A 27,938-nucleotide genomic window follows, 5' to 3' on the forward strand; every position below is an offset into this window, starting at 1 on the left:
CACATCTTGTATCCAAGCTAGAGGCGGTAGAACAGGGTACTAGAGCCTCCATGCCCGCCCGTATCACATCCTGTATCCAAGCTAGAGGCAATACAACAGGGTACTAGAGCCTCCATGCCCGCCCGTATCACATCTTGTATCCAAGCTAGAGGTGGTACAACAGGGTACTAGAGCCTTCATGCCCGCCTGTATCACATCTTGTATCCAAGCTAGAGGCGGTACAACAGGGTACTAGAGCCTCCCTTCAAGTGTTCAGTTTTCCCCAATAAATACTTTTATTTTGATATTATAATCACCTAATTATTTCAACATTACAATCACACAGAGAAAGTTTCATTCAACAACTCAGAAATAAAGATTTATTCCTCTTTACTTCAACACTTTTTTTATAATGACCTTTTAATTCAACCCCAGCCACTTCCTCCATGCCCTTGCTCTGTTGCTTGCTCCAGGCTTTGTGTTATGGCCATATGCACTGGCAACTTACATTTTTGCAGTCCCTTCCTAGCCATTGTATTGTGCCAACTTGAATGGTATATTACCAGAGCACAGATTTGTGATCATTTCTAATATGTATTTCAGCGTAAATTTGGCAATCTCATTTCTCCATATTTAATGATTTTTCTTTAATCTCTGAGTTCAGTGTGGTTTCTGATTACACTGGACAACAAAAATAACTAATTTGAGAAATGAAAAAATTTCAAACTACCTTAATTTTGGGTTGAGAACCACGAATATGACATTAGATTTTGTGTCTTAGCTCTGGTTTTTAAGATGTACTAATCTCAAATCAAACTACCCTAATTTTGGGTCGAGGAAAATGAATGTGACATTACATTTTGTTTACTAGGCCTAACTCTGGTTTTATAGATACACTGACTTCAAATAAAAGGGCTTAACCATGTGAATGGATTCTCTTTGCTAGTCGGTTGTACTCCTTTTCTGGTGCGTCTGTCCAAAAGCAGTCCGCAAGCAGAGAAGCTTCCATTTTCCGATACCTTCATTCTATTTTCGATATATCCTGATGGAATCGCTCTCCATGTTCGTCACTCTCTGCACTGCAGTTGTCAGGGAAGAAGTTCGGGTGAGAATGTAGGAAATGGATTTTGAGTGACATGCTGCAACCCAATCGATGGTACTGTTCTAGACGTTTATTCACAATCTTAACGTAGTTGTCAACTCTTCGATTTCCCCGGAAGCCACGCAAAACATCTTTACATGCCTAACCTTGTGGATCTGAATCTTGATACATATATTTAACTTAAATGGGCTACATCTCAGAGCCCAGAGCTAACTCAAAGTTTTCAATGTCATTTTTGTTTCTTCATGATAAAATGATTAAGAAATGCCTATTTTCAAGTCGGAAAGATTTTCACTGTTGACCAGTGTAATTATTTGGTGAGGAAAAAAATGTGATGGGTGTAGGTACACCATGCACATACCAATAGCCATACAAGGTGTATCCCCAGCTATAACTGAGGAAGGGGCGTTACCCGAAACGCGTCTTTTTATGCTGATTTAAAATAAAACTGAGAAGCTACTATTTGTATTGTACTGAATAACTTGGTATTTTCTACGACCCACCATCCAAATGAGAGAGAAGAATCACATCTTCTGCACGTTCCTCTAACTATAATTTTTCCAAACCGCTCACCCATTCAGGTAGCTCCACCCCTATTTTTTTTCACCTTTCGACTTATTACTAAAAAGTTGATTATGGATCACAAGGTAAAAAAGGTTGGGGATCTCTGAATTATTCTGTTTTGTTGAGGTTAGATAATTAAATTTTTTTAAAAAAATACTATTTTCCAGCATATAAGACGACCCCCGACCTTTCCTCTTATATGCCGGGAATACAGTGTGAAAAAAAATATATATGAATACTCTTCTCCGGCGCTGCTGCAGGCTCTTGCTCCACCGTGCATGCTGGCAGAGCATTGCTTTCTGCAAGCGGGGCTTGAATGCGGGGCTTGAATGCCCCGCTTCCAGAAAGCTAATGCTCTAATTAGCTAACTTAGTCGGGCGTTAGCCAATCACAGCCATTCAATGACGTCATGAATGGCTGTGATTGGCTAACGCCAGACTAAGTTAGTCAACCAGAGCATTAGCTTTCTGGAGGTGGGGCATTGAAGCCCTGCTTGCAGAACGCAGTGCTCTGCCAGCGTGCATGGGGGAGCGACAGCCTGCAGCAGCGCCACGGGAGGTGAGGATTTTTTTTTTTCTGGACACTGTATACTGGGCGTATAAGACTACCCCTGACTGCAGAGCAGATTTTTCGGGGTTAAAAGGTCGTCTAATACGCCGTAAAATACGGTATGTAGACACCCCTGTATTGTAAGTGCTGTGGAATATGTTGATGCTATATAAATATAGATAATAATTATTATCCTGCGAAACAGAAGGGCTTTCTATTGCCTCACTGGCATTGCTCTTCAAAGCTCGATGTCTCTCAATTGCTGTATAATCAAGCTCCTTTACTTTGAAGATCTTATGACTCTTGTGATACATGCTCGGAGCCTTGACTACATGAAATCATTCCAGCACCGTGAGGGATAATACTAAGGCCTACAGTAGTGAAATAGGGTTTTCCTAATGTTCTATGTCTGTTTTCACTTGTTGGTTCTTAAACAGTGGTGCAGATTGTTCTGATAGCATTAGGCCACTTTCACATCTTTGAACCTCCATTTGGAGGATCTGTTGCCGTCCCAGCACAGAATACCAGAAGAAAGTGCTGAATGCCATGCTTTCTCGGCCGGTACAATGCGGGCCAGCTGAGCGGAAACCAACCTGACAACATTATAACCAATGGGGTACATTTAGCACTGTTTGGTTCCGCCATAACATGGATCCTTTTGGCCAGGGGATTCCCCTTTCCTGCTCCTATAACGGAACCCCTGATGCGGCCCTCGTTGTATTGTCAACACTGCTTGGAGCTACTGCATTCTATTAGCCAATTGCGTGATCAGGGTTACCCATATAAAATGTTTCTGGAACCACATTATAATTGGGAGTGGCTTCCAATAACCTTCCTGCAGCGCTGCAAGAGATGGAATGGTTTGCTGCTTTCCTAGAGTAGCCCGATTTGCCAACCTGTATTTTGTGAATGGACTCCCCAGAGGAGCTTGTCGCAGTGTGCCGATGGGTATTGCCGTCACCCCTGCTGGTTTCCTAATGTTATCATTCCTGTTGTAAAATGAGCTATTTTAATAATGCACTAGGTTAAGAAATTGCTTGTTATGCAGTTGTCGCTGGAACACCCTGATTGCTGTTTTCAGAAGAGAATGTTTTTGACAAGCAGTTGAGCTGATTACCATTTGTTGAAAATAATGGTCTTGTTACTCCAGACGCCAGTTATCAGCAGAAATCTTCCTCTTGTATCGGCTGACACTTTACAATATTTTACATGCAGCTATAAAATAGATTGATCTACAATGCAGTGGTGGAAGGGGCCCGAGACTTTCCTTTACATTGTATGTTGGGCAAAGTAAAAACCAAACAAATAAGTTTTCCCTATTATTCTGCACTCCATCATACCCCATAGTGCTAGTGATCAGCAAGTGTTTCCCGCTGACTTGAATGGGAAACAACACATCGCTGTCACGTGCACATTGCTCAGTATGCAATGTGTTTGACTGTCCCATAGAAAATAATTCCAAGGGCTGCGGAAAAAATAGCATGTGCAGAGATGTTTTTTTTTCTTACCTCGTAGTATCGCTGTATTGTGTATGACTCCATCCAGCTGCATGTGGCCTGCTCCCTTCCATGAAGACCTTCCCACTTTTTAGAAAAGTTTACTTGACTACAGAATTATGGCACATGGAAATCGTAAATGTCACACTTTGTTAGACTTTATTCTCACTGTAACTGTCTGGTGACAGAACCAAACGGATGCTCTTTCCATCTGTTGACTTTTTGGTGGTTTCTCTTTGGTTCCTGTAGTATTATTATTAACGATAGCATAGCACGGCACACTGCTGTCTTTGCCATCAAAAATTTGACCAAGCCCCCCACATAACTGCATAATGTTGGCTTGTGGACACGGCCTGCTCTGTAGTTTAGAAGAATTTTTTTTTTCAATTTTTACTACAATGGTTGTCTCAGACGACTGCATGCGCAAGAATGCTCATGATAACACGACTGTCTGCGCTGTAAAAGGCGCGCTTTCACATGCATTTAAGCACATTTAACTGTTCTTTCAGCCTTGCCTTGGACCTTTTTAAAAGGCTGTGCAGCCTAGTTTTACCCCAGTCTTTTCGATAATCCTGTCAAATGGTGCTTGAGGTGCACCAAAATAGCGCATGTCACCATTTTTTTTTTCTTAGTCTCACAGAAGCGAAAGCTTGAATGAACCCATTGGAAACAATGTATTCTATTCTCTTCCCAATGCACATGCAAAAACATGCGCTAATATGGTCAACTGAAGCCGCCCTAAAGGGTGTGCGGAATCCTCATTGATCTTGGCCTTTGAAGTCAATGAACCTGTGTAAATATGCAGCTGAAGATGCAATCTACCTGTGTATTTGTACATCTAAACAATGGGTCCGTCGAAGTTGTTTTTTCAGAAGGGCTGAATTGCCCAATTTTCGGTCCTGTAAATACGTTGCGCATTACACGCATGCATCCGTGTGACTGAGCCGCGTCATGTTTAGTTATTTACTTGGGAAGAGTTTTGCTTCAACTTCTATGATCCGAAGTGATCAGACTTCATCTACTTACAATTGTTGCCGTCTTTTATGTTTTCTTGTCTGACAATCACTACACATATGGCTGCCATATTTTATTGATACGGCTCTACTATGACCAGTAAATCTACAACTGTCAGATGAAGAAATATCCCTTTGCGTTTCCACGTCAGGATCTACATTTTTTTTTTTCTTCTGTACTTGTGCGTGGAGTTGTGATCCTTCCAGGTAAATGCATTCTAAGATTGACTTGAAAATACCTTAATATTCCATAACCTTTTAGAAATAGCTTTCCGTTTTGCCTTTTTTCCGTCTTTTCTGCACCCCCATCTGCGGCGGTAGTTTCAGGCTTCGCAGCATATCATGGTAATGTGGAACACGGCACCCTTTGAGATGTTGTGACAGAATTCTAATAATGTGAATTTTTATGTCAGTCATGCTTTGTGTGCTCTATCTAAAGTGAGATCTCTTTTTTTGCATGGCCTGTTGCTTTAAATGTTAATCCCTGCAAGTTTCTAGAGACTGTTCGATGCTGAAATCACTCCAGGATGGAGCTTTGCTGAACTGATAGCATGTTAAGTGTGAATGTATTTACTTTAAAAGGTGAGCAGCGCTGAAATGTTAATATATTCACTGATAGATATAGAGAAACTCAAGGCAAATGTAGCCATTATACCCCGCACTGAATATGCAAGCAGGAGCACGCAAATAAAATGTCAAGACCTTTAGCAAATCAAATATACCTCATTCACGCTATCATTCAATTAGTTTCAGAAAATCTTTTTGCACAGTATGTCTGGAAACCCAGGTGTTTGTCCTTAGCTGGATAGGATCCCACAGGCATTTAATATGGCCCCTGACACGGCCAATAAATAGAACTAGGCAGAGGGGGATATGTATTCGAGAGGTCTGACCGCTGGTGAGCTGTGTGATACGAGCAGGTGGCACGATAGCAGAGCGATTGGCGCACCGGCATAGGGACAGTCTCCGGTGACTGCTCCGCTAGATTGTTCACTAGTACTAATAAGCCAGGCAGTGCTTGGGACTGTTCGAGTCATCTCGTTATCAATGTACAATTTAGGCACTGATGAATAAGCTCTTATAACCAGCACCTTAAAGCAATATGAAGTGGAGTGACTAGGCAAGAGCCAACATAAAGTAATCGGGTGGAACCTGGGTGCCAATGAGAAACTAGTTTCCAGTCTTCAGTTGTAAGGGGGGTTTATAGTATGTAGGGGGCATTTAATGTGTTATACTTTTCCTATAGTTAATGTATGGAGCTTGTGCCTTTTTGACAACTTTGCTTACTATTTTTGTTCATAGGAAGGTGTATATAAAGTAGATAGATGTATGCATACCTATGATCTATATAGAAGTGCTAATACTACATTTTCATGTTGCTTAGCAAGACCTGAGATGTTTATCTTAGGCCACTCTCACACGCGCGTTCGAAACTGCGATTTTGCATGGCATTTTCTAACGCATTCCACTGCGTTTGACAGCTTTTTTTTCAACACACCCCATCACTGTAGTGGGAGATGAAGTGTGTTAAAACGTGCTAAAACACATGAAAATAGAACAGACAGTGCTAGAAAGACAATTACTTTTTCTGTCCCGGACAGAACCTAGAACACATGAAAGTTGTTATACTTAAAGGTGATTTCAAATCACAAAGCCATAGAAGAATTTGGGAGTACAAATTTATAACGTTTGACACTTTCAACAGAGGGTTAAATTCTTCAAGAGGATTCACGCATGACTGGGAAATATGAGAAATCTATAGCAGAGATAACACTCTGGCCTGGTGACCCCCTAACACTAATTAAGGGACCATAAAACCTTCACAGCTTTATTAGTGGATTATTAAAGTGTTTATTTCTCTACTTATCCTGTTGTAGTATCCTCTTAAGTGCAAATTAATCACATTCATGTCTGTGCCTTGTCATAAGTAAATATGTATGTATGCATGCCGCTTCGGATCTGTCATTATGCCTGAGGAGGAATCCGGAGAAGTTTGAAAGCTCGCTATAACATCATGTATTTTTGTTAGCCATTAAAAGATATCATATCCACAAGATTACTTGGTTTCTCTAACGGAAAACAATCATAATGTGAATAACTAGAATTCATCATAGTGAAACCAGTCCTCATGGATGTCCTTTTTTTTTTTTGGATTCCAATTCTGTATCGGAGACAAGCTGATAATGTATTATCTTATGTACAAACGGCCTAATTCTGTTCAACTCGGAATGGTTTATGAAACTGTTACAATAAACCACAGATGTGGCTCTTGTACTACAAGTGAACGAGTGTAGCAACGAGTCTTATTCTCAGAACCTCCAGAACCCTTCAGCTGTTTCAATTGTTTAAGGAAGTTTGGCTCTTAAACATAGCTGGTGATATTTTTGGCAAAAATGTTTGAAGCTTTTCTTGTTTTGGTCTTCTCTGTATAGTCAGCAGAACTTGAGGTACAAACCTCTCCTCCAGTTTTCCATGAAGTGTTAGGTACTAACTAATAGCTGTTCTATTATCTGATCTTCAGTATGCTATAGGACTTGGGCATGTTTGTTAGTGTATCCTCATCCATATGCAGTTCTATGATTCAGAACTGTTGACAGTAGTACAGAGCTGTTGGGAGATGGAGCACAAACCTTCTACCTAACCATGTCTAAGGGCAGTGCTGTATTTACAGCTCATGCAGCCCTAGGCACTAAAAGCGCTTTTACATGGGACGACTGCCAGACTCTTAAGCACCCAGCAGTCACCCCAGCCATTATGACTACTGTGTGTACTCATAGGAGTGAATGAAGGCGGAGTGGACGGAGATGACATCTGGCCGTCCACTTCCGTTCCCGGTAAACAGGCAGTCGTTCATAGATGAAATGAATATTTGCACAGGCAGTTCGACATTTGACTTTTGTATCTGCACAAAATGAGCCAGAAACTATACACAAATCATCATCGTTCAGTCGCTGGCAGCATTTACACAGAATGATTAGCATTCAGATTTGTGGCAATAAAGGCTGGGACTGCATAACCCCACGGTGCAAGAAAGGGGGGTTTCTAGAGGAGAAATCAAGGAGCGCACACTACCCTCCATGAATATGTCCCTGTAGCAATGCCATGCTGGTTATAGAAGTAATTATAATAAGATAGCTAGTGTTCTGTCAGTTCGGCCATGTGTGGACTCCCCTGCTTCTCCGCCAGCAGTTTTGATCAAAAGTCTGGTGGGGAGGGGGTTAAAACTTTTTTTTAGAATCGGGTGCTCTGGAGCCGCCCTCTGAAAATTCCTGCCCTAGGTACTGGAACTCCAGTCCCTAAGGGTGAATACAGCCCTGCCTATGGGTATAAAAATAATAGCCCAATCCACACAAAATGACACACGTTGGGGTCCAAGGTTTACCAATGAATGAAACGGCAACATACTTCAAATGGTGGAAGAATACATGCACCCCAACGCAGAGTGGTCCTTTCTTCCAACAGCAAGATTTCCAGAAAATAGTTGCAGCAACAGCATTCTTTCTCTTATGTTAAACGCACTACACAGAAGGGACAGTGAGTCACCCCCATATAATGGATGGCTGTTTTTCAAGCTTGAGAAAGGCCAGCCATTGTAAGCGCTCAAACATTGTCCCTAATCTGTAAGCTGCATTTGACTTAATGAAACTGGGCCAATGAAAGGAAAACTACTGCTGTAACTACTTATTGAGCATTTTTGTTTTAACCAATCAGCCCACAACAGTCCCCACTCCCACCCCAAGTCTCTATCTCCTGTGAAAAATATAAAGTTCCATCGTAAATCCAGGGAAATCATGAGCAGGATGTCCCAGCCTTGTCCTTTCACCTACGGGAGTAGAGCAGTATCCCAAAACGGATATATAAGATAGGATATTAAGGCGCAGACAGGTATTGCAAAATACAGAACCCAATTCCCTATGGTGCTAGGGATAATCCACCACTATGCTCTCCTCTATACTCATTATCTGACCCGATTTACCCGCTGCCCTGTAACTACTTTCTGGAAAACAAATTGGGGGCCCGGTCCAGTTGGACTCATGTGCATTGTAAGCCCATATCCCTGGGAGCAGACTTACTTTTGGATCTCTTAGGTTCCATTTACACGGCCGCTGTTGAAACTGAATGATGAGCGATGAGCTCATCGTTTATGCTGCATAAAAGATGAGCGATTATCTCATTGTTCAGTTTAAACAGCGGCCGTTCAGTAGTGAACAGCCGCTGTATTATATCAGTGGAGAGGGGCAGGGGAGCGAGAGGAGAGAAATCTCCTGCACTGCCCAAACCCTCTGCTGGCCGCTCAGTGAGCTAGACAGCTCTGCTAGCTCCTGTGCAGGAGCACGGAGACACAGGCACAAGTGTCGGCCATCGTTTGCCTGACACTCATCCTGTGTAAATGGGCCTTTAAAGTTTTAAACCTAGAACGGTAAATATCTCCGTAGAGTATAGGTTGTGGCATGTCCATGTTACCTGTGAATAGCTGGTACGCATGTTGTTTGGGTTGAGATTTCTCACCCATGTTTGATAAATTGTGCCAGCACTGGTGATCCTGTTTGGGGGAATGTGCTGTGCTGAAAAGGGGATTTACCCCTTGTAGTCGCACCCATATCACAGTTGTGGAAAAGCGCCTTCCATGGCTCATTCTAGTTATTAGTGCTGTGCGTCCCCCACCTGCAGACACTTGATTAATGGCCTGTGTGTTTTTCTCCCCAGCGATTTATTCCTATTTTCATCATTCAGAACCTCATCTTTTTGTTTTGTGATCTAGATATTCCTCGTTGTAAAATTCATGTCCTGTATCGGCGCGGTCCGCGGCGTTCACCAGGCATGCATTCCACAGACTGGAAAATTTTAGCTGCTTGTAAAAAAAAATTGATAGTCGGCTATTTCTTTATTAATTGCTTTCCATCCCTTTTTGTGCGGTGTTTTATGGCATGTTATTGAGTAGGTTTTGCACGATTACCTGTCTTATGCTGCAGCTCATGCTTACTTCACAACTTTCATCGCCTCCTGAGCATTTCAGAAATCGTAGACATTTTTCCTGCTGCTCAGCCATCTGGCTCGTAGCCCCAGGACAGCGGAGATGTCACTCCTTGGTAAGTGCCATGGTGACTATGTGGAAGCTGTGGGCTGCACACAAGTAGTCTTAGGACTTTCAATAGTGTTTTAACACTCTCACTGCCGTCGGAATGTGAAGGATGCTTCACAATTGCTTTGCTTTCTGTTTGAAATCCATCTTTTCAGTTTCTGTTGCAGAAAGATGGAATTGAGTATTTCCGGTTTCCCCCCCACTAGGTTTAATGGGTTTCTGAAAATACAAAATACTTTCAATTAAATAAACTAAACCATAATAGAAAAAAACAGCAATTTTTTATTTAACAAATAAAAAAAAAACATTGAAATTAATGGGGAAAAATGAAAACTCTTAATTTCATATGAAATCTCTTTTTCTGCTCAAAAAACTGAAAATAGGCAGAATTCAAGTGAAAATCTGTAACGCAAATGTGAACTGTTGCCACACAAGTTCTTAACCATTGAAGTAATTGACATAGAAATACAGTTTGTAATGCTGAAACCAGAAATATGTTCAGCCTATTTACCCCCCCCCCCCCCCCCCCGTGTTGATCCAGAGGAAAGCAACCCCCTCCTTCCTGTGAGGTAGAAGTCAAATTTCTTCTTTTTTCTTTTTTTTATTTCCTTAAGACTCCAAATCTGACAGTCAGAGTAATCCCTGGATTAACAACCCTTGTGAAGTAATCTGTGACTATAACATGTAATATTGTTACACTCAAGAGAGGCGTCTAGGCCCATCTTAAACTTTTATAGAACTCTCCATCTTCACATCCTCGGGCAGAGAGTTCCACAGTCTCACTGCTCTTACAGTAAAGAACCTCCTTCTGTGTTGGTGATGATAAAACCTTCTTTCCTCTAGACGTAGAGGATGTTGTCTTGTTACATTCACGGTCGTGGGTATAAGCGTGTCTTCACAATTTCGATGGCGATATCGTTGTGTTTTTTTAATGCGAATGCCAATAGGACTTTCTAATGTTAAAACCGCAACGCACAAAAATCGCAAAGCACCAACTTGCGATTTTAGTGCCGTGCATTTTTAACATTAGAAAGTCATATTGACATTCACGTTTAAAAAAAAAGCACCCCCGGTCACGCAATCGCCAGAATCCACCGGATAGGAGGGTAGCCGAGAGTACACACCACCGTCCTCTGCGATGTCCGCGGTGTTCTGGTCCTCCAAAACTAACGTTTCTGCGTCCGTTCAGACGGCCTGAGCGGGGCAGTGCTGTTGGGCAGGGGGAGACAGTTTAGCTCTGCCAAATTGTTCTCCCCCTTCCCGGGTCTCTGCAAGGGGAGGAGGCAGGACGGGGCAGGAGCTAATGTGCAAAGTTCCCGCCCTCTCTGCCCCTTGTCGCAGCCAGTAATGGGAGGGGGCGGGACAAGTTGAGCTTGGCTCCGCCCCTCCCATTGCTAACAGCCGGCCAGGAGAGGATCAGGGAAGGGGGTGGGAGTTTGGCAGTCACGCTGCTATACTCCCTCCCACCTTTCTTCTCCAGCAGCTGTTAGAGGCTCCCATAGGAGTCCATGCAGCCGGCGTAAGGCGTCCAGCCGAAATGCACTGCCATGGCCGGGCGCTTTTACGCCACGGAAATACACCTATGTGCACTGATGCATTGTAAACCAACGCATCAGGGGGGCAGTATATATCGGCCAGGCGTGAAAATGTGTGAATCCAGCCTAAAATCCATCGTTCAGCTGCTGAAAGACTGCGCAAATACAATCCAACTGAATGTATATTGCTCATCTTTCAGTAGACTGCAGGATGTTTGTTTACACTAGCCATGAGGAGAACAATGCAATCTTCTGGCAGCTGCGAGGGAAATAATACATGGTAACATAGTATGTTAGGCTGAATAAAGACAATGTCCATCTAGTTCAGTCTATTTCCACCCTCTAGTTGATCCAGAGGAAGGCAAAAAAACCACAAGAGGCAGAAGCCAATTAGCCCATTTGGGGGAAAATTCCTTCCCAACTCCGTAATGGCAATAGGAATAATCCCTGGATTAACCTTAAAGGGGTTGTCCCGCGCCGAAACAGGTTTTTTTTTTTTTCAACCCCCCCCCCCCCGGTCGGCGCGAGACAACCCCGATGCAGGGAGGTAAAGGAAGCTTACCGGAGCGCTTACCTTAATCCCCGCGCTCCGGTGACTTCAATACTTACCGCTGAAGAAGGCCGCCGGGATCCTCTGTCTTCGTGGACCGCAGCTCTTCTGTGCGGTCCATTGCCGATTCCAGCCTCCTGATTGGCTGGAATCGGCACGTGACGGGGCGGAGCTACACGGAGCCTGCATTCTGCACGAGCGGCTCCATAGAAGATTGCAGAAGACCCGGACTGCGCAAGCGCGGCTAATTTGGCCATCGGAGGGCGAAAATTAGTCGGCACCATGGAGACGAGGACGCCAGCAACGGAGCAGGTAAGTAAAAAACTTTTTATAACTTCTGTATGGCTCATAATTAATGCACAATGTACATTACAAAGTGCATTAATATGGCCATACAGAAGTGTATAGACCCACTTGCTGCCGCGGGACAACCCCTTTAATAGTTCCTACCTGACTGTAAAACCTGGAACTACAAACCTGCTGATCCCCCTAATGTCTATATCCTGTAATATTCTTCCGCTCTAGAAAGGCATCTAGTCCCCTCTTAAATTCCTCTATGGATTTTGCCATCACCACGTCCTCAGGCAGAGAGTTCCACAGTCTCACTGCTCTTACAGTAAAGAACCCCCTCCTGCATTGGTGATAAAACCTGCTTTCTTCTAGACATAGCAGATGCCCTCTTGTTACGGACATAGTCCTGCGTAAATAATGGAATGTCGGCAGCTATTCACACAGCTGGGAGTGTATTTAAACACACACTGGGCTCTGCAGACAAATCCTGGAGGTCCTTTTACATGCAAATGAAGATGATAAAATATTAATGGATATTAAAACTTTAGGCAAATCGCTAAATCTTTCAGTCATTTGAAAGATTATCCTTGCGTTTTAAAGGGCCCTAACAATGTAGAAAGTGGAGCTTTTACAAAGCATAATGTACAGCAGGGTTGTGCGGGGGTTCCATTAAATGTAAAAATGATAGATGTTCTCATGAATTCACATTTAATTCACGTCAGACTTATTTTCTTTGGTTTGTGTTGTTGGCCGGCTCTCACCCGGTGAGTAGCACGTTTAGGGTTCTATCTTGACTTGGCATTATGATACAATGTTGCGTTGCTGGAGCACGGTGTATTAGAGGTGTGTGTCTGGAACGCAGTATGCCTCGAAATAGTACAAGGTCATCCTGACCAAACCAGCATGGAAGCTAGAGTCAGGTCTGAATCCCAGTGGAAAGTTTGGCCTACATCTGAATGTTTTTACATTAGGAAGCAGGGAAATTGGTTCCTGTTAGATGTTACACTAAAGGCTGCTGTCATCCAGCGCCGGGGAAATTGATCATTTGTTTTTGCTCTCGTTAAGAACTAGCTGACTTGCATGTGTACTGACCTGTATGTGCAAAATGTACATGTCTAAAAACCGCAGCACCACTAAAAGTACTATGTTGTGTGTATTATCTGTTGGGGATCACATTCACAATCATTTCTGTGCTTAGGTATTTAGCTCAGCACTTTAAGCCGCTTGCACACGGGTGAATTTGCATTGTGGAATCCGTAGCAGGTGTCCGCCTCCAGATTCCGCAGCAGATACTGCCCATATACATGCTAGTGAAAATCACTTTTTCCTCTACACGAGTGAAAATCAATCGTGATTTTCCGCTCGCTGAGGAAAAATTGCAGCATGTTCTATTTTTGCGCGGATTCCGCTTTGACTGCCTCATTAAAGGCATTGGCTAGGCAATGACAAAGGAAAAGCAGGAGTTAAAGAAAAAAATCTGTACTTCGCACGTCCGATGGCGAGCCGTGCGGACCATCCACAGTACAGATGAAGAAAAGAGAAAGCAGGTACACACAGACACCACTACTGACAGGGACGGATTCTGCATTCGGAATCCAACCCAGCCGTGTGCAGGCAGCCTTATATATTGAAAAAAAAAAAAAAGCCTCGGTCCTTAAAGTCCGCTCATTTCATGGCACTTTCGCCATGTAGGACAAGTAAAGTGAATACGACAATACTGATTTTTGTTATTCTTTATTTTTTGGTTGAGGAGAGAGGGGGATGGGGTGAGCTTTTAGTTTATATATTTTCCCACTTAATTGCCACTAGGGAAGTTGAACATGTAATGACTTGTATTTTCTAATCTACACGGTTAGCCTATTAAGTTCTGCCGTCGATCAAACTTAAAAGGCTTGTTTTATGACAGTCTTTACCTGGAATACAGCCTGATGCGTCATGAAGTGTTCAGCAGTGAAGAACACATATTTGCACGTCCTCTCCATTCACTTCAGTGGGACTACTGTAGATGGCTGAGTTGGCTATTTCCAGCGGCCCCACCGAAATAAACTGAGAGGAAGTGCACGTAAGCGTGCTTTGCTGCTGAACACTTCAGGACGCATCAGGCTGTATTCCAGGTAACAGTTGTCCTTGTAACAAGCCCTTTATACTTTAATACATGACGGGTGTGGAGACTTACACTAAGCTGATCTAGCAATGCATTTGCACCCCACAACGGGTTACAGGGATCTAGTGGGGCTAAGAAAGGGAGGCCAACACCCCCAACCTGTCTAACACTTTAGATGCCATGTTCGTTAAATAGCTGATATCATCTCTAGTAGAGACTGTTGCAGGCAGGTGTCTGATACTTAACTCAGCTGGTACCTGCTCAATATGGAGTGCGCTGTCCGAGAGCTGTCTGAAACACCCCAAAAGGCTATTGTACAGGAACTGCAAGAAGAGATCTTAAATCGGTTTTCCAGCATTATACTATTGATGACCTATCCGCGTATGAGATCAAATCTACGAGGTCCAACTTTCAGCACCCCTCCAGTTCCTGAAGAAGCACAACATTATGTGATGGCTCGGAGTGGTACCTCCGCTATCGCCCAATGAAGTGACCGGGAGAGATGCAGTATCATCCTGGGCCCCTGCACAGTGGACAGAGTTTTGCTTCTTCTGGCATGCTACAGTTCTGATATTGATGACTTACAGTATCTTAAGGATAGTCTAATAACCATGAGGAATTAATACCAAAAGTATGATAGAAAGCTGCATAATTAAAAAAAAAGGAGTCTTTCAATTGCCGCTTCTGACAAGTTGCCAACTTATATTAAATGCATTGTTGTATACCAAGCAGGTTTTTCTATTCTGCAATCTCGGAAGCTCTGTGGCCGCACCCCTTGTGTACATTTTAGGTTGGAGCTACATGGGAGAATTTTTGTAGAGCCCCTTAAATTCTAACTGTGAAGCTACAGCTACTGTCCAGTTGAAGACTGAGTTGCAGCTGTCACTCAATGGTTACAATTGGAAAGTTGTACTACAGAAACTCTCCATGTAGCCGCAGCCTTAGTGGCGGCCATGTTGTGCTGAGTTTACAGCATTTCTAGCGGCTGCCATCCCTGCTGTTTTCACCTTGTGGGCGTCTAGTTGAAGGCTACACCTGTGCCTGGGCAGCCGTTGGGTTGCACAGTAGACATCGGCCACCCCTTTTGAAGGTAACATCACAATAGTCACCAAAGTCTTGTGGCCGTCATAATTTTAGTAATTATATTAAAAGTGGTGTTTTAGGCGTTCTATAACAGTTATTAGATGACTTTATTTATGGAGCAGTTATTTGAGCTCGGTATTTTATATAAATGTGGCACGTAGACCCTGTATAGCACATTATTTTTGCAGCGTAGCTGGTGGCATCCCTCTATACCACTTGTATTTAGGCAACTATGAGAAGTGTGTTTTGGCCATGTCGGTATTACTATTTGGACACACGCACTGGCGATTATACACGGTTGGATCAGTCCTATTAGGGGGAGGCAAATGAAGGTACCACGCTGGAATGGTGCCTTGTAAAGCTAGACATCTAGGTAGCGAGATGGTATCTGCGTACAAGCAATCTACCAGTACCCGTACAGCCGTATCCCCAGGCTGCAGATGGCCGTGCATGTATGAATTTTGGATGAGTTCTGGAAAAGCATCAAAATTGAAAATCTTAAAATGAAATGGCCTCATCTGACTAGTATATGTGAGGCGCGGATCGCTTTCAGAGCTCTGCTTGGTGCAGCAAAATGAAATCGAAGCTTTTGAAAGTGAGAGGTTCACAACCTTGACTCTCCTCATTGCTATAGCAACTTCTGTTGTTTCTTGACTATATCTATGATGCTCATTTGATTTGTAGTCCCCTTTGTGCATTCATTTATGAAGCGTGCCAGTACGTTGGAACTGCATTCTAAGCATGAGCTACACTATGAGGATGTGCAGAATCTGCAAATGGAGAACGGTTACTTTGAACACCGGAATAAAAAGTGAATTCCTAAATCTGGCTATATTCATGACAAGTATAAGTATGAATGGGTGTATATTATATCAGTGAAACGCTTTTTTTTAAAGTATCCTTTGTACACCCCCTTAATGAATTGAAAAGAAAACTATCAATATGTGATGTGTGGACTTTCAGAATTAACCCTTCAGTACTAAAGCCTGTTGGCACCTTAATGACCAACTAATTTTTCTTTTTTTTTTTTTTCATCATCTTATTCCTAGAGCCGTAATTTTTTAATTTTTATTGCAACTGGAAGCCGTCTATCCGTCACACAAGTTATAGTGGGGAGTAGTGGATCGTTAGTGAAAATGTTTTAGTAGAGTTGAATATGGTTTCTATGCTGTTTTTTTTTTTTTTCATGGATTTTTTTTTTTTTTTTTGTTTGACATTTAGATACTCCTGCTGAAGTACCAGTGGCGAACGGCAGTGCATCTACAGCAAGCACATTAAATGATGATCTGGATATATTTGGTCCAATGATCTCCAATCCCCTACCAGCATCGTCTTCAACTACATCGCAGGTAATTTGGTACTGCTCTCTGCACCGTAGAGGACCCATCACCGTCATTATGGTATCTATTTTGGTTGATCAGGTCCCTTAAAAATAACTCGTTTTCTAGCAAGCTGTAGTTTTAGTGGTACAAATTTGGGGTATATATAATGTATTGTATGACTTTCAGTACTTTGGGGGGGTGGGGGGCGGGGGGGAACAAAAAAAACATCCATTCTGCCATTGTGTTTTTGGTTTTTACAGCATACACTATACGGCATAAATGGTATGGTAACTTTTTTTCTGTGGGTTGGTACAATCACAGCAATACCAACGTGTGTGTGTGTGTGTGTGTGTGTGTGTGTGTGTGTGTATATGTATGTATGTGTGTGTATTTTTTTCATTTATTTTTTTAAGGACTTTTTTATTTAGCCAAGACAATTAACAAATAGGCAGACGACAGCTGGCACCACAGGTGCCCATCGCAATGATATAGAACATTGCATAAATACAAAAACAGGAGAACTGTCATTGCCCATATATATGCATACATTCCTCCTGACACATAGTACTTGGCTAGAAAATTATATTTTAACTTTAACCAAGAACAAGAAAAAGGTAAACAACAAAAATAACTCCCCCCTCCCCTAACCCCCCAGCGTGACTCCCAAAAGAATGGATGCAGCTTAAGAGACACTTCAGGCGGGTGCCCCTCAACCCATTTCCCTATTAATACCTAGTCCGGGGCTGCCGCTGCCGTTGCAGGACAACTCACCCAGCCACCTCACATCTTATCAAATTTCTTTGGGCATCTCCTGGCCATGTATGTCAGCTTGTACATTGGAATTGCGGAATTTACCACTCGCACACATGCATTCCTGGTCGGCCTCACAGGGTGTTTCCAGCTTAGCAAAATTACCTTTTTTGGCATAAAAGAGCAGCAACTTGTATAACGCTTGAGTTGCTGCAGCCACCGATAGGAGCAGGGCCCACCACTCTACGTTCCAGGCCCACCACTGGATTATAATCTGACGAAGGCAGCCACCATCCAGCGTACACCAACTGGCTAGCCATAAAATAATAGAAGTGTTGTAAGCCCAGTCCTCCCCCGCTCACCGGAAGGCACAGAGTCTCCAATCTAATCCTGGGCGGAGTGCCCCTCCACAAAATACGCAGCACAATCCTACAAAGTCTGGTAAAAAAACGTTTTTGGAACTTAACACAGGGGAGTTATGCAAAACATACAAAAATTTTGGCAATAGCTTCATCTTTAGCAAGTTTATTCTGCCCACAAGAGTAAGCAGGAGAGGGGTCCAGCACACCGCCTCAGCCCAGCTCAGGAGAGAGACGAGATTAAGTTTGTAGAAAGTAGGGACAGTTGCTGACACCTCAATGCCCAAATAAGCTTTCCAACTCAGCGGGGCCGGTAGAGGAGGCTCAGCTGGCGCAGGATCCACTGCCAGAGAGTGGGGTTTGTCCCAATTAACCTGGATCGCAGGAGGCTCAATAGCAAGGGCAAACTGGGCCGGGGACAGAGGACAACCCTGCCTTGTAACCCTATCCAGAGAAAACTGGGCAGAAACATGATCGTTGGTTTTAATATTGGCCACTAGGGAGTCATAAAGGATCCTAACCCACTTAACAAAAGCTCGCCCGAACCCAAACCACTGCATCACTGCCCACAAGTACCTCCGCTCTACAGAGTCTAAGGCCTTTGCTTGGTCTATAAACACCAAAGTACGCTTCCCACAGTTAGTGTGCTCATATGTCAGATGGTTAAAAAGTCGTCTTGCGTTCATATCTGTGCTTTTGCTAGGCATGAAGCCAGACTGGTCAGCGTGTATAATCTCCCCAAGGACTGAATTTATACGCGTTGCCAGTATTTTTGCAAGAATTTTCACGTCGTTATTAAGGAGTGAAGTGGGCTGGTAGGAGCCGCAGTTAGGGTCTTTTGCAGTTTTAGGGATCATGACTATTAGGGCCTTGCGCATGGTATCCGGCAGAGCCCTCTCCTGCAGTATAGAGTTGCACGGTGTTAAGAGTCGAGGGGCCAAGAGTTCTGCATTCTATTTATACCACTCTCCAGGGAGCCTGTCTACCCCTGGTGATTTCCTGTTGGGAGTGACTTAATGGCCTCAGTTATTTCCTCTCTATTCAGGGCACCATCCATGTGGACTGCACTATCCTTGGCTCAGTGTGGGGAAAGGGATGTCATCGAGATAAGCTTGGAGGTGTATAGGTCTTGGGCAAACGCTTGGTTAATGAGCTTGGAGTCATGTATTAGGGCACTGTAATCAGTGGCAGTGACTGGTCCTCCCTGGCCAAGTAGGCCAGCAGGTGAAAGTTTTTATCTCCCTGGTCAAAAATCTGATGACGATAGTAAATAAGCTTTTTTGTGTATTCAACAAGTAGCAGTTTGTATTCCCGTCACAGGTCATTAAGAGCTAAGGAAGTTTGCGGGGAGGGATCTGCTATATGTTTGGCCTCTGCTGAGTCAAGGCGGTGTTCCAAGTCCAATCGGGTGGCCTGCCGGGACCTTCTATATTCGGCTATAACTGAAGTAAAGGACCCCCTGATAAAAGCCTTAAAGGCGTCCCATACCACCAACTCCGAGGCCATCATGTGTTTGTTTGTTTTTGTTTTTTGCTTTTTGCATCAGTGCATTCCATCGATGGAGATGTTTAAGGGCTTGTTGTTTGTGTGGCATTTGGCTCTTTTGATCCCCTAAATTGTTTGGTTTCTTTTTGGTTTGGGTTTTTTGAAGGCAAGATGAACCAAAACTAATTTTTGCTCTTTTTATAGCTTTTGTACTATGGAATGAAAATTGTTTGTAATTTATTGTATGCGTCTTATAGTATTTTATTTTTTTCTTCTTCAATGAAAAGGTAAATGAGCGCAACAAAGGGGGCTCTTGCATTTAAGTCCCCGGCTGTGAACGTCCTGTGCCTGAGTATTTTGGCTGTTTGTTGCTTTATGCTCTATTATTCTAAACTGTCTGCCGAAGTCTGCTTATACCTGACTACGTCTGATCTCCAACCTTTGTACCAAACTCTGCTGATATCTAACTATGGCTGCCTCTCCCATTTGGATTCCAGACCCAAGAACCCATCTCTTTACACTGGCCTATAAAACCGTTGACTTTTTGAGAGGGTTGAGTGACACAATCCTCACATCACTCTTCTGTATTAAAGCGTTGTGCACCGTGCTAACACTACATCAATAAAGAACTTCACCCAGTTTCCCCATAAAGTTGATCTAATACTATGTGGATGTTTTGGGGTGTACAGTGCTACCATATTACTTGGGGAGGGAAGTCTACAGACGCCATGCAGAAGTCACCATGGTTGCCTATGGGCCCGTGGCAGCAGCACTAACATCTGTGCCACCATATCGAGCTATTACATTATTTCTAATTGCCACCTCCAAGAAGTTACATGACTATTTATAAATGCAAATGACATTTTTAGATTAAAGCAGGTGACGTGTTTGTGCTGCGGTTTGTGTTCTAATTTAGTTTGTCCCGTTCTCCCGGTGTTCTCTGCTTTTCTTTGCAGTCATAGATTATGAATATATCTGTATTAAAGTAAAACGGCATCTTGTTTTGTAAAAGTCTCACAGAGCGTTGTGTAAATCTTGGCGGTGAACACATGTAGTCTCAATTAGATTGGTGTAATTTGTGTTTCATAAACAACATAAATATAACTAATTAACCATTTTAATAGCTAAAGTTTCTGTGCAACAGATTTGTTTATAAAATATTCAGACACAATAAGTCATTAGGACAGTAGAGAATATATAATGAAACTTGTAAGTGTTGGAGAAATGTTGTGTCTGTCGATAAACAGGAGATGCCGTATTGTAGCATTCTTCTGTAGGAATTTTGAAGATTTATTGCGCCTTCCAAGACTTTAAACACTAACATCACAGTCTCCATAGACAATATGCAGCCATATACAATGCTGGTTCTCGTTGTTCCTTTGCTAGATGAGCTAAAGCAGCAAACAACCGGTTCAAGTGCCATTGCTGTCTAAGGGAAACGGGCAAGACTCCACTGGACCAACATCGTCTGATCAAGTGAATCCAGATTTCTGTTGAACCATGCCTTTCCTGTCAGATGTCAACCCTTCAGGCTAGAGGAGATGGAGTAATCGTGTGGTCAAGGTTTTCTACTCTGATACCAACGGATGGAAGACGTGATGAACTACTGTGGCCTAAGGAGGGTCAACACTCTTCTAGATAAGGGTCTCGAATTTGGTGGCCATTCAGTGTGTCTAGTCCTAGCCGTGTAAATTTCTCATTGACATTTTTAAAGCCTTGTAAGCCAAGGACACACCATAGCCCATATCTCTCAGAAATAAGTCTGCAACCAATCTGTTGAAGCGTAGGTTGGCTGACCAGATCCTGGTATTTACAGAGCATCCTGCATATTATAGCGGGTAACGGACCTCCATATGAATGAGATTTTTAAAAATTCCAATCACGTTGTGCAAAGTCCGCACAGGCTTTAGGGCTGACTTCTGCAGTGTCAGAACAAGCACACATGGCGCTTTGGTGAGAAGTCCTTCTTCGGGATTTATTGGACTCTACAGTATGTGATGCACCATAAATTCATTATGAATTACAGTGCACATCTACATAAATGCTAACGTTCTGCTGCCTAGTATGCATTTCTTCACCATGGCTATAACTGGAGAAGCATTATTAAATCCCCCTTTATGGTATCATTATATTTTGTTGCTCATAATAGAAGTTATCAATGGAGAGAGAAATCCTTGCTTTGCAGGATTTTAATGGTTGGTTGTACACTGCCGTTACAACAATGCAATCTTGGATCTCAGCAGATCTGCCAGCACATAAATCAACAATTTTACGGCTAAGCCCCATGCTCAGAAAATGAAGAAAAATGTTTTCATTGCATATATTCGATTTGCTCTGTGCATACAGCTTCCTCCCATACACCTTTCCGTTATACGATACTCCACACTGTAAAATGTGCATTTGTTGATGATGCTGCTCTGTGTAGGGTTGGTCTGGCGTCAATCTTTTTCACTATTCCTAATAGTTTCCAGTTTTGTCCTACCTCCCTTTAAAGCCAGCACAGCTTTCATCCTGCATTGAAACATATGCATTCGGCTGCTGCTTGTAGTTGCCTATTAAAGTGCAGGCTATCATTGGAGCTGTATTGTAGTACAAGGCCTTCCTCTGCATCTGATCAGGAAGATCACATATAATGGGACATGTTCTATTCTCTTTTTCTATGTTCTGTGGGGAATTCTTCAAGTTTTGCTTTATTTCCAAATCAAGGTCAACGGTGTTGGGTGCCTGCGATGGTGATAGAATTACACAGTGACACATTTTCATGGAACTATTATAAGCTTCATCATTCTGAAGTGTCACATTATGCAGCAATTCATACATTCAGTATACCAAATCTTACATAGAACAATCGGAAAGGGTTCAAAAGATAGCGGAAAATGTCAATGACTGTAATGCAGAATACTCGTAGTTTATCATGTTTATTGCTAATGAGAAGTGGATATTTGAAGGAAAAAATACTTGAAACCTCATTGAATATTTGAGCGGTTATACTGTGGATTATAGTTTTTATAGCGATGTAAAGCAGCACATTAATGTTTTCACATAAGAAATTTCTATTAGGCCACCTGCACGTGACCGGGTCGGATCCCGGATGCAGGATCCTGCACCAGAATCCAACCCTGTACCTGGCTGCTGACCCCCGCGTGCCTGTCATTTCTTGTCGTGTGCAGGCGGCCTTCTGTACTGCGGATGGTCCGGCCGGCAAGACGTTAGTCATGCGCAGCACAGATTTTCGCGCACTGTCACTAGGCGATGACACGGGTCCCGCAACCTTTCTGCAATGTCAATTGTGGAAGGGCCGCAGGTTGGATGGCTTTCATTGACTTCAATAGAAGCCGCCTGTGCAGAGCCCACACGAAAATGGAGCATGCTGTCATTTCCCCCCCCCCCCCCCCCTCTGGGAACAGAAAATCACAGTCGCCGTCCGCTTGTGTAAGCGGACATGTGGATGCTTCATGAGTTTGAATTGGTGTGTATCGTCCCCGCGGAAGACTATCGTGGATTCTACAATACAAACTTGTTTGCAGTTGGCCTTAATTTGATAGACCGCAGTACTTGCTTACCTTTGTACTACTACATCATATACAGTGTGTATGCTTCAGCTGAGGCAGAGCAGTTTAGAGTTAGGGTGACCCTTACTGGGATGAGAACATCTTTGACAATTTACAAAGATTTCTAATAATCTGATTTCACGCTGCTGTCGTGGGTTGTGGCTTTCCAAATACAAAGTGTGTGTGTGTGTGTGTGTGTGTGTGTGAGTGTGTGAGAAAAAAAAGAATATAATCTATACTAGATTGACCCGATGTTCGCTACGCAAACCTAAAAAGGTTTGGAAAAGACTTTCTTAGTTCACTTTAAAATTCTACGCACAACTTTTTTTTCTTTTTTTTTTTTAAGAATTTGTATTAATTTTGGTTAAATTTGTTGGAAAATTTGAATATCTGTCTATGCTTTCAACCTGACATATTCTCCTAAATGGATCTCTAGTTATACATATCTTCTCCATTATTCTCTCAAGGTTACATCTACAGTCCCAGCAGCTGCTAGCATACCTTCATCTTCTGGTGACTTGGATTTATTCACTGAACCTTCTACAAAATCTGAAGAAGCTCCTAAAAAGCCTTTATCAAAAGACTCCATTTTATCGCTTTATGGTACAGCAAACATGCAGCAGCCTAACACAACAGGCAAGTATTGGCCACGTATACACTACCAGTCAAAAGTTGTAAAGCACTTCAATTTTTCCAGTTTTTGTCATTAAAGCCTCCTGCACACGGGTGTATATTTGCTGCAGAATCTGCGTTTGGCGCCCACACCGTGAATTTGTAGCAAACACCATCCGTTACTTCGCGAAGAAAAAATTGCAGCAGGCTCCATGCGAATGGCTTCCCTTGAAGTCCATGTAAGCTGTCTGACCTGCGGCTCGTCTGCAATAAACATTGCGGGCAGGTCACGAATTCTGCGTAGTCTCCTAGCAACAGGGGGGGGATTTGAAGAAAAAAATCCGTAGTACTGAAAAAAAGGGGACCGATCAGATACGCTCAGACGCTGCTGCTTCTGCCAGACCCGGATTCTGCATGCGGAGTCCGTCTCTGCCGTGTGCAGGGGGGGGCTAACACATTTCAAGTCTGGCAAATAACATGAAAAAGTTCAACAATAAGGTAAAAACATAAAAATACTATGACTTTTTAACCTGAAACTTAACAGTCTGACTTTTTATGATTTGAAGCAAAGGGCTTTTGTCAGAGAACACATCAAGGACAGCTGCTCTGCAGAAAGCAAGTATGGTTCTAAATTGGATGCAAACTATTCCTACAGCTGTCTCAACTTTTGTATTCTGTATAACCAGTGTTGGAACAAACTGCATCACAACACCTCAGGGCACATGGTTATCATAACAGCAAGAAAAAGGCAATTAACCAAGGAAGACAGACAATTATAACCCTAAGGCTGCTCTCACACATGCATTTAGAAAATGCAGCGTGTAACCGCGGCATTTTACTTGCAATTTCGTGCTGTGTTTTCGAACGCATTTGACAGCATTTTTAACGCACTCCATCACGGAGGTGCATTGAAAAGCGCTAAAACATGCGGTCTAATACCGCAGCGTTAGTAACACTGCATTAAAGCTCTGGTCTGCAAGGCCCCATTGAAATCAACGGCGGTGGCGTACTGCAGTTAGTGCGGTGTCCCAAACGCCTAATCAGGATAAAGAGTGAGAGCGGCCTTAGATGTGTAGGTCTGTCCCACAGAGAAATTGCTAAGAAAGCCAAGGTGGCAGTCAGTACAGTTTCCTATAACCTCAAAAGGCACTTGGAAACTGGAGGAAGACAGGAAGAGGTCTGGCAGACCAAAGGACACTACAAAATCACAAGACAGGTTTTAAGGAGTCAACAGTTTGTATGATCGGCGTATCACAGCCCAAAATCTTCAAGCATAGCTTATGGGTTGCTGTCCACAGGCGATAGTTCATTGCATTACCCACGGCGATAATCCGGCCACGGGTAACGCAGTGAATGTTTTCCATAGTGTTGCTATGGAAAGCGCAGCCCCAACACCCATGAGCAGAGGAGCATGGGGATTCTCCGCTTGCGGGATTTAAATCGCAGCATGCTGCGATTCTCCGCGATGAGCCTATCTGTCAGAAAGACTCCGCGTGGAGACCTGACAGCTCTTCTCCCTGCTCAGAATATCGGGCCTAATGCAGCAAAAGATAAACAAGTTTCCACATCAGCTGTGAAGAGAAGTCTTCTATCTGCAGATTTGACAGGTAGAAGATCAGTAAGAAAGACACTGCTAGGATTAGAAAATTAAAAAAAAGCCTTGCCTGAGCCAGGTAGCATCTCCAGTGGACCACTGAAGAATGGAAGAAGGTCTTACGGATTGATGAATCAAAATTTGACGTCTTTGGTACATCACACAGGGGTTTTGTACGCTGTCAGTGGAAGGATGGTTCCTGAGTGTGTGACACCAACTGTCAAACATGGAGAAGGAAGTGTGATGGTCTGGGGCTCTCTTGCTGGTTGCAGAGCTTGCAACTTGCACTGGGTGATTGGCACATTGGACGAAAAGGGCTACCACAGCATTTTGATACGCCATGCTATACCCTCTGGTTTACACCTAGTTGGTCAAGGTTTCATATTACAGCAAGACAATGATCCAAAACATACCTCTGTGTTATGTTAGAACTACTTAGGAAGACAAGAAGAAGCCGGTAGGCATCGAAGAATGGAATGGTCTACACAGTCTCTCTATTGAGCTCCTTTGGGATGAACTGGAAAAAGGGTGGAAGAAAAGCAATCTACAAGTGCAGCACATTTACGGCAAGTTCTGCAACAATGTTGGGATGACCTTTCTGAACAATTTCTGAATACAATTATCGAAAGAATGCCTCGGTTGTGTAAAGCGGTTATATCAGGTGGCTACTTTTGAAGAGTCAAAAATCTAGATTTAATTTGAAATAAGGTTAGTCCATTATCTTTAGTCCTCTTACCTTGTTTATTTGTTCTATGCTTTCATTTCAAAGTACATTTGAAACATTAAACTGTGTAAACATCAATAAAAACTGGAAAAATTGAAGTGTGTTAAAACTTTTGACCGGTAGTGTATAGTCTGGATGGTCACAAAATATTTTTTATGTGGTAGGTGGGCAAGTAGAGAGCCCAAGTCTATATTGTGCTGTGCAGAAGGATGATGCCTCTTTTTAGAATTAAGCTGATTAGTACTGGGGTGGGTCCCCAATATATTAGACATGACCTGGCTCTTGCAGAGCTGCATTACAGAGTCCCATTTGTTTTCAGCGACTGTTGTATATTTTTTGAGGTAAGGTGCAATGAAAATAATAATAATAATAATAATAATCTTTATTTGTATAGCGCCAACTTATTCCGCAGCGCTTATAATCACTTGTGAGCAGTTGTCTGACCAATAACCGCTAATGTATGGGGTGTGGGATCCCAACAGTTGTTGTCCAGTCAAACAGCTTAACGGAATACTTTTTTCTTCATTGCTATAAAATATAGTGCTTGGCATCATTCAGTCAGATAATTTATACACTATGATGTTGCATAAAGAAAAACGGACTATTCCTTATTCTTAAAGTCATAGCCTACTTTTTGTTAAATCTAGGTATGTTCATGACTTCTTCTCCAATGCCATACTCCACACAGCCGACGACCAACTTCCAGGCTTTTCCTCCAATGGGTGTAGCTGTTCCTGCAACTACAGGGTTGATGGGAAACATGATGGGTCAAGCCATGCCTGCCATGGGACAGAATTCTGGCATGATGGTTGGCATGGGAATTCCAAATGGATTTGTAGGAAACGCTCCAGCTGGAGTTATGGGACTCCCCCCTAATATGATGGGACCACAAGCAGCAATGGTCACAAATATGGGACCACCTCCAAATAAGTTTGGCATGCAACAGAATCAGCCTGCTCCTTGGAATATTTCACAGGTAATACCTTAAATTGTTAAGCCTTGTATAAAAGCATAATAACTTTCCCTGAATGTCACTGGAATAAAGTTATAGTGTGGTAGTACTACGGGCGCTGATATTGCGTCCAGAATAAATTTAAAAATAAAATATATACTGTACACATTATATGATGCATTTAATACTGTATTGTTTGATTATAGGACTGACCATATGTTAAGACATGTCTTGGTTTACACAATAGAGAATAGGGAAAAAGTAATACTAATCAAAATTCCCTTTTTGGTCTAAGGAAGCAGAGGGGTTAATATCACTAACTAGGTGTAAGGGTTGCCTTTTTAAGAAAAAAACCTAAAGAGTTGCTTAAACTTAATTGATTCCTTTATTTCTCAATCTACACTCATGAATTCCTAAATACAGTGATACGTTGGATTAAGTGCCTCAGCTTACAAGCCTTTTGACTTGAGAGCAGGCTCTTTGCCGAATTTTTGCTGTGATTTAAAGGGGTTGTCCCGCGCCGAAACGGGTTTTTTTTTTTTTTTCAACCCCCCCCGTTCGGCGCGAGACAACCCCGATGCAGGGACTTAAAAAAAAAACCTCTCAGCGCTTACCTTAATCCCCGCGCTCCGGTGACTTCTATACTTACCGGCTGAAGATGGCCGCCGGGATCCTCTTCCTCCATGGACCGCAGCTCTTCTGTGCGGTCCATTGCCAATTCCAGCCTCCTGATTGGCTGGAATCGGCACGTGACGGGGCGGAGCTACACGGAGCCCCATTGAAGAAAGCAGAAGACCCGGACTGCGCAAGCGATTCTAATTTGGCCATTCGACCATTTTAGACGGCGAAAATTAGGCGGGCTCCATGGAGACGAGGACGCCAGCAGCGGAGCAGGTAAGTGAAAAACTTTTTATAACTTCTGTATGGCTCATAATTAATGCACAATGTACATTACAAAGTGCATTATTATGGCCATACAGAAGTGTATAACCCCACTTGCTGCCGCGGGACAACCCCTTTAAGAGCAAAAACTTGGATTAAGAGCCTTGCTCTCATTGGGGCTGCCGGTGCTGCCGGTGGCCCCATTGAAAGCAATGGGCCTGTCAGCAACCCCTGCAATGATTTTCTGGAAAGGGCTTTATATATAAGGCTTTCCTTGAAAATCCTCCCTAGCTGTCGTAAAAAATATATACTCACCTGTCCGCCGCTGACGGTCTCAGGCGTGTCTAGCCGCTGCTTG

At 43.0% G+C, this 27,938-nt stretch overlaps 1 protein-coding gene across 2 annotated transcripts in view; it reads left to right on the plus strand.

The window, feature by feature from the left end:
• The window catches only part of SMAP1 (small ArfGAP 1), a 179,713-nt gene that overhangs the window by 140,198 nt on the left and 11,577 nt on the right, over nt 1-27,938 (plus strand). For both annotated transcript variants that reach the window (XM_066604375.1, XM_066604383.1), the window contains 3 exons: nt 16,571-16,698; nt 23,284-23,452; nt 26,394-26,722. In XM_066604375.1, coding sequence (XP_066460472.1) covers nt 16,571-16,698; nt 23,284-23,452; nt 26,394-26,722 — 626 coding nt within the window. The remainder of the gene's footprint in view (nt 1-16,570; nt 16,699-23,283; nt 23,453-26,393; nt 26,723-27,938) is intronic.

This window comes from Eleutherodactylus coqui, chromosome 1 (assembly GCF_035609145.1).
Source record: "Eleutherodactylus coqui strain aEleCoq1 chromosome 1, aEleCoq1.hap1, whole genome shotgun sequence".
NCBI classification, from domain to species: domain Eukaryota; kingdom Metazoa; phylum Chordata; class Amphibia; order Anura; family Eleutherodactylidae; genus Eleutherodactylus; species Eleutherodactylus coqui.